The sequence below is a fragment of the Vicugna pacos genome, chromosome 18 (genome assembly GCF_048564905.1).
Source record: "Vicugna pacos chromosome 18, VicPac4, whole genome shotgun sequence".
NCBI lineage: Eukaryota > Metazoa > Chordata > Mammalia > Artiodactyla > Camelidae > Vicugna > Vicugna pacos.
Window position 1 is genome coordinate 39158408 of NC_133004.1, and position 6907 is coordinate 39165314.

Consider the following 6907-nt stretch of genomic DNA (forward strand, 5'->3'; position numbering starts at 1 on the left):
TTTCTGGGAAAAGGGAGGAGGAAAGGGGCAGAGATTAGTTGGTACAGCAGGTGCCCAGCTGCAGTCCCCAGGTCTGCCGTCCCATCCTGGGGAGAAGAGAACGCTGAGCAGAGTGGGTCAGTGATGCGGGTGTGAGGCCCCAGCGAATCCTGAGAAACCAGGTAGTCCATTGTGGGGGTTCCCCCTGGGCCCACTGCCGACTTCCGGTGAGATGCTTCTCTTCCCTCAGCTCCAGTTTTCACAGGGGAGCTGGGTGGGAGCTTCGGAGATAGCCCTCCAAGGGCCAGACTCTCTGGAACAGTGTGTTCTAACACCAAACTCTCTGCTTTAGAATGACCTGGGGGGGCGTCTGTTGTAAATGCGGATTTCCGGGGCTCACTGGAGATGTGTGAAAGGGTGACTCAGGAATTCGATTGTAACTATGCTTCCAACAGCTGCTCTCCTGTTTGAGAACTGATCCAGAAGGTGGGAAGGACCTTGGCTTGTTTTTGCTGTCTAGTTCTAGGTCAGGAGCTGGGCTGGAGTTTGCACTATTTGTGTTGCTCCAAATGACCCCTCAGATGGCCCCTTTCATGTTTACCTCCAAATTCAAGTTAAAAGTGTAGAGTCCTGTACCTCCAAGTGACCATCCTTTTCATATAAGCCCTTTGTTTTAAAGATGGGAGAAGAGGCCCAAGGTCATCGCGGGTCAGGACTGGCATTCTTAAGAGCCTCTCATTTTTCAGGGGCGCTGGGGGCTGGAGGTGGAAGGAGTGCAGGGAGCAGGCTCCAGGGAGGCTGCCCTGGGTTCCAGCGGGTGCTGTGAATGGCGTGGCAGGTGAGCGTGCTGGAGCTGGAAGACCGCCTGCAGTGCCCCATCTGCCTGGAGGTCTTCAAGGAGCCCCTGATGCTGCAGTGCGGCCACTCCTACTGCAAGCGCTGCCTGCTGTCCCTGTCCCGCCACCTGGACTCAGAGCTGCGCTGCCCTGTGTGCCGGCAGGAAGTGGACAGCAGCAGCTCCCCACCCAACGTCTCCCTGGCGCGGGTGATCGAAGCCCTGCAGCTGCCTGGAGACCCGGAGCCCCAGGTCTGCGCACACCACCGGAACCCGCTCAGCCTCTTCTGTGAGAAGGACCAGGAGCTCATCTGCGGCCTGTGTGGCCTGCTGGGCTCCCACCAGCATCATCGGGTCACACCTGTGTCCACTGTTTATAGCCGCATGAAGGTGGGCAGCGAGGCTGCTGGGGAGTGGAGAGCCAGGTCCCCCCTGGGGACTCCGAGCCCGGTCCTGCATTCCCAGCACCTCTGCCCTGGAGCAGAACTCACACTGTTAGCACACTTTTCGAGCAGCTGCCCAGGTGCAGGGATTACAGTGGAGGAAGGCAAATTGCACTGCAATGAAGTGGAGTCCAAGTTTTATTAGCAGAGAAGGAGCCATGTGGGAGCTTGTCATTTCTGGCTATAGGCTGGGGAGGTCTTGGGTCCCGGTTTTGGATGTGGGTTTTTGTGATCTCCAGATTCCTCTCTGTGGTGCAACCAAATTAATTTTCTTTATCAGATCTCTTTCATGCAGTCCTGTTTTATCGATTGAGATCTTGAGATGGTTTATTTATTTGCATAGTTCTGTTCCCACTCACTTTGGCCAAGTTGATGAGAAAGAACCAGTCCCCTCTTTCTTTGCCTCAGGAGCATTTACCACTGGGATGCCCTTCCCAGGCTGCTATGAGATGCCAGAGAGCAAGGACTCTGTGTCCATGATTCCCCCGTTGCTTTGTTTTTATCTCAGCTCCCTCTCTGAAAGGCTCTTGCATCTGACTTCTGCTTGGGCACTACCTACGCCAAGATTCTGTACTCTCCATGGGCACAAGCCTGCAGGGCTCCCATCGTGGTGCAGCCAGATGATGATCTTGGTGGTTCTGGTTGGACCCCTAAGGCTAGGTCACATGGGAGCCAGGGCAGCCCAGGAGAAGTGAGTTTGCTTCAGCCTGGGAGGCCCTAAGTCACCCAAGGCTTCTGGGGATGGATTGAGGTCTTTATAAGGAGTAGGGGGTCACCAGGTGTAACCTGGGCCGCTGCATGTCCCATTGGCCTCAGTTGGGGCCAGCCTTTTTCGTGATGACTATTGGTCAGATGCCCACTAATTCTGGACCTGCTGGTGACCAGAAAGTTCACCTGGTGGCTACCCTCCAGGCAGCATTCCATGCAGGGAGTGTTGACTTCAGATTGGTAGCTGCCCCTGTTGGATGGTGTGTCGTGACTTCGGGGTGGCTGTAACAACTTTCAGCAGCTCTGTCCACGTCATAGAAGGATAACGTAGAGGTTCTCTTCTGTCTGGGCAGTTCCTGCCATCAGTGTGGAATATTCTTGAATAGTCCTACCTATTTGAGGGTCAGGGGTATCTGGGGCTCTCCCTGGTTCCACAGGGAATGCTCCCAGGAAGGGCAAGGCCCAGGGCTGCCCCCCAGAAGCTGAGAGGGAGAGGGGTTGGCGGCTTGTGGGGTCATGGTGCGTTGCTTGCAGGAGGAGCTGGCAGCCCTCATCTCCGACCTGAAGCAGGAGCAGAAGAAGGTGGATGAGCAGATTGCCAAACTGGTGAACAACAGGACCCGGATTGTTGTGAGTGCCCTCCCCTTCCGTCCCTGTGCCCTCCCCGGGACCCATTCCTGCAGATCCCACTTCTAATTTGTCCCTTACAGGAATCCATGTCTTCCATATAAAGCCAGAATTCAGAGCATTCCAGGGCAGGGTGGGGAAAGTGCAAAGGCTCTTAGGGGAATTCTGCACAGTTGTCAGGACTGTCTCCAAGTTGGCTTATGTCCTCCATGTCCTTGGGAGTGAGATAACCCAGAACCAGTCCTGGAGGCAAACAGCTCAGCAGTGGGCATGACCGCCCACTCCTGCCACCTGTATCTGCTTGCCCTTGACAGCTTGTGCGGTGCCCTGCCGGGACCTTGGAGCACAGGCATGGAAAGGCCTGAGCCCTCGGTGGCTGTCTCCTTTTCCTAACTGAGAGGCGCATTGGGGCTGGGAGGGTGTGGAGTCTGGGCGCTGCAGGCGGTCGTGAAACAGGAGCAGGAGACCAGTAAGACCCATGTCCCTTGAAAGTCAACTCAGTTTATCTTCCTTGCCCTGGAGATGGGGACAGCAGTACCCTTTCTAAGGAAGGCAGAACTCAGGGTCACACAGGGAATCCTGGTTATCTCACTGCAAAGCCTGCTCTCCGGGATCTTTCAGCCTGTTTCTCAGTTGCGGAACCCTGTGATAGCGCAAAATCTCGTGTTCGCATTTAGTGGTCAAAACAGGCAAAAGCAGGGCCGTTGCGTTTAAGCTGTGCCCCGCCTCTTGGCCGCCACTGCTGACCTCCCCCACAGCTACACCTGGGACCCCCAGGCAGCATGTGAGCACCCTGGCAGGAGTCAGCCTGGGAGTCGGGTACCAGGACCAGCACCATCGGGAAGGCTCAGCAAGGCCTAAGCGGCCAGGCTCTGGGGACACAGCTCCCGCTTTGACCAGCCCCCTCCTGTCCCAGAATGAGTCTGACGTCTTCAGCTGGGTGATCCGCCGTGAGTTCCAGGAGCTGCACCACCTGGTGGATGAGGAGAAGGCCCGCTGCCTGGAGGGGGTGGAGGGCCACACACGCGGCCTCGTGGCCTCCCTGGACATGCAGCTGGAGCAGGCCCGGGGCGCTCGGGAGCGGCTGGTCCAGGCTGAGGGTGTGCTGGAGCAGCTCGGTAACGAGAGTCACCATGAGTTCATCCGGGTGAGAGGACGAGGGAGTGTCCCCCATGCCCCGAGGGCCTCCCCCTTCCTAATGGCTTCCGTGTAGCCTCCTCCATGCCCTAACCCACCTCCTTCTTGTCTTCCAGAAGTACCACTCCATGGCCTCCAGGTAATCACCTCAGAGGGAGTCCTCAGCGAGGGTCTGGTGGCTGCGGGCCTGGGCATCTCACGTCCACTAGATCCTCCCTTCAGTTTTCATGGGGCCTTGGGGGCAGCCGCCCACCTCCGGCTCTGTACTGAGCACAGGGAAAGTCACATCCCTGCCTTCAGGGGTCGCCAAGCCTCACGGGAGGTGGTGGTGGTTACCTCATCCTGCGTACCTAGAACAGTAGAAGTTTACACAAGCTACAGAACTAACAAGGAGGAGGAGGTGATGAGGGGAGATGGGCAAAGAGTGCTCAGGTCGGGTGGCTGAGAGGGCAAAGGACAGGAGGTGGCGGGCAGGCAGAGTCATGTGAAAGAGTGAAGTGCGTCGAGCTTGCAGCGTTACGAGAAGTTCAGTGTTGCAGGTGTAACAGGGCAGAAGTGGAGAGGAGAGGGTGATGGTGGGTAACGGAACAGGCATCACGGCTTATAGAAGGGGGTTGGATCCACTCTCTAGTCCCAACAAATGAACCACTCGTACTGAGCCTTCCTCAGCCCTGTTTATGAGCATCTGCTTGTTTTCTCAAATTTCCCTTTGTCCTAAGGACTGTTTGGTCAGGAGCATTGGCTTAACTGAGTGGGCAGAGGATCTGACTGGCTGAGTTTGGTTTCCACTCCAGCTGGAGCTGGGGGCCTGGGTCCCTGGATACAGAGAAGTGGTCCTCAAGCAATGTGAATCAGAACCACCTGGAGGGCTCACTAAAACACAGCTCACCGGGCCCCAGTAATCAGCTCTGATTCAGTAGGTCTTGGGTGGGACCCAAGAGAATTTGTATTTCTAACAAGTCCCCAGGTGATGCTGCTGGCCCCAGACCTGCACTTTGAGAGCTACTGATGTGGAGGGTTTGCCATCCAGGAGGAGGCCGGGCCTCTGAGAGGAGGGTGGCGGGGAGGACGTGGCGGGCATCTTGAGTGCACGGGCTTCTGAGCTGTGGACTGGCGTCCAGGTGAAGGGCTGGGGTGCACGGTGAGCAGGTCTGCCATCCCTGTGCACCACTGCCCGCAGAGCAGAGCTCCAGCAGGCCCGGCCCTTGGAAGGTGCATTCAGCCCCATCTCCTTCAAACCAGGCCTGCACCAGGCTGACATCAAGCTGACCGTGTGGAAAAGGCTCTTCCGAAAGGTTCTGCCAGGTGAGGCCCCTGCCCCCACCCCCAACTCAACCCATCATCCTTCCTGGGCGCTACGCTGTGTGAGGTGCAGGGTAACAAAAGGCAGACCGGCCTGGCTAGAGCTGAGGGCGAGGGATAGGCTTCCCCCAGCAGTGTGGGCTCCAGCTCAGCTCCCTCTCTTACTAACCAATGACCAAATGAGTTGTGTAATTTCTGAGCCCACCCTGCTGGGCTGTATAGCTTCTAAACAGACATCCGTGTGTAGTTCAGTGCCCAATAATGGTAGTTGTGGCTCTGCCAAAAAATAACTCAGACATTTAATTAACTCCTGCATTACGAGCACAGAAGGGCGATCCATCAATAGACTGATTTCATCCAACAAAGGCAAAAACAGGGTTTATAAAGGAGAAAAGGAGAAACGGGAGGGAAAAAACTACAGATAATCTCTGAGTTGTTTGCACATTTGGGGCGTAACTGATTAGCTGGCAGCGAGCAGAGAGGTCAGTTGGGATAGTTTGTCCTTGAGCAGGCTGCTAGGGGATCCAAGAAAGCAGCTACAGTTGTTACAGATTCTCCAGAAAACCTGGGGCGTGACGCTGAGGAGCACAGTGGCAGGCGGTCTTCCAGGTCCTTCCATCAGCACCTTGGCCTTAGGCAGGCTGCCCGCACTGTTTCCCTTACCAGAATGCCTCAGCTCACAGCTGCCCATTTTTTCCATTCTTCGGGTATCATTCACTCATCAGCAAACACCCTTAGGGTTACCTGCTCCGGGCCCAGCCCCTTCTAGTCCATGTGGGATGAGGCTGAGGCAGGTCCTCCCCGCAGGAGCTCAGGGCCTCCAGTCGGCCTCCCTTGGGGCAGAGTCTGCTGCCTCCTGTGTGGCTTGAAACTACATCTTCTCTGATCTTTCCCAGCCCCGGAGTCCCTCAAGCTGGACCCTGCCACGGCCCACCCGCTCCTGGAGCTCTCCAAGGGCAACACAGTGGTGCAGTGCGGGCTCCTGGCCCAGCGGCGCGCCAGCCAGCCTGAGCGCTTCGACTATAGTACGTGCGTCTTGGCCAGCAGGGGCTTCTCCTGCGGCCGCCACTACTGGGAGGTGGTGGTGGGCAGCAAGAGCGACTGGCGCCTGGGGGTCATCAAGGGCACGGCCAGTCGCAAGGGCAAGGTGAACAAGTCCCCGGAGCATGGCGTGTGGCTCATCGGCTTGAAGGAGGGCCGGGGGTATGAAGCCTTTGGCTGTCCACGGGTGCCCCTGCCCGTGGCCGGCCACCCCCATCGCATCGGCGTCTACTTGCACTATGAGCAGGGGGAGCTCACCTTCTTTGATGCCGACCGCCCTGATGACCTGCGGCCTCTCTACACATTCCAGGCCGACTTCCAGGGCAAGCTCTACCCCATCCTGGACACGTGTTGGCACGAAAGGGGCAGCAACTCCCTGCCCATGGTGCTGCCCCCGCCTAGCGGGCCTGGTCACCTCAGCCCCCCGCAGCCCACCAAGCTGTAGGCATGCCAGCGGGGCTGCTTTCCCAGCGGGCGCGGTGACACAAGGGGTCTTGCTGGCCCTAGGGAGCAGAGGTGATGTGTTCATTGTTTGGGGTGGTCTTCATGCCTGGGGGTCCCTAGAAACACTTAAATGATAGGGAGAAAAGGACCACGGTCCTATCTGCATTGGCCAGGGGCGTGTGTATCAATCTTTTTCCAGGCTATTAACCTGCTTATTAACCAGCAGAGCCAGGCCTTGGTGTCCATTGGTCAACCTGGGCTTCCCTTGGCCCCTCCTAACCATGATCTCTGCTTCCTCTTTCCCCTGAGGGTGGCAACACTCCCTCACATAATTTTCCCCATCACTGTGACCTTTAAATAACTTCAAGGATAATAAATTTGATACTGTTTC

General features: G+C 57.0%; 1 protein-coding gene across 1 annotated transcript; it reads left to right on the plus strand.

The window, feature by feature from the left end:
- The first annotated feature begins 772 nt into the window (after positions 1–772).
- TRIM50 (tripartite motif containing 50) lies at positions 773–6907 on the plus strand. Its single transcript, XM_031687333.2, has 6 exons — positions 773–1204; positions 2500–2595; positions 3509–3739; positions 3846–3868; positions 4910–5034; positions 5928–6907. The coding sequence occupies exons 1-6, from the start codon at positions 806–808 to the stop codon at positions 6515–6517; spliced, it is 1464 nt and encodes a 487-aa protein (XP_031543193.1). The 5' UTR covers positions 773–805; the 3' UTR covers positions 6518–6907.

Coding starts and splice junctions, on each gene's coding strand:
- TRIM50 (XM_031687333.2), top strand. CDS start 806: ATGGCGTGGCAGGTGAGCGTGCTGGAGCTGGAAGACCGCCTGCAGTGC. Junction 3,740..3,845: donor GTCACCATGAGTTCATCCGG/GTGAGAGGACGA, acceptor CTTGTCTTCCAG/AAGTACCACTCCATGGCCTC. Junction 3,869..4,909: donor TACCACTCCATGGCCTCCAG/GTAATCACCTCA, acceptor CACTGCCCGCAG/AGCAGAGCTCCAGCAGGCCC.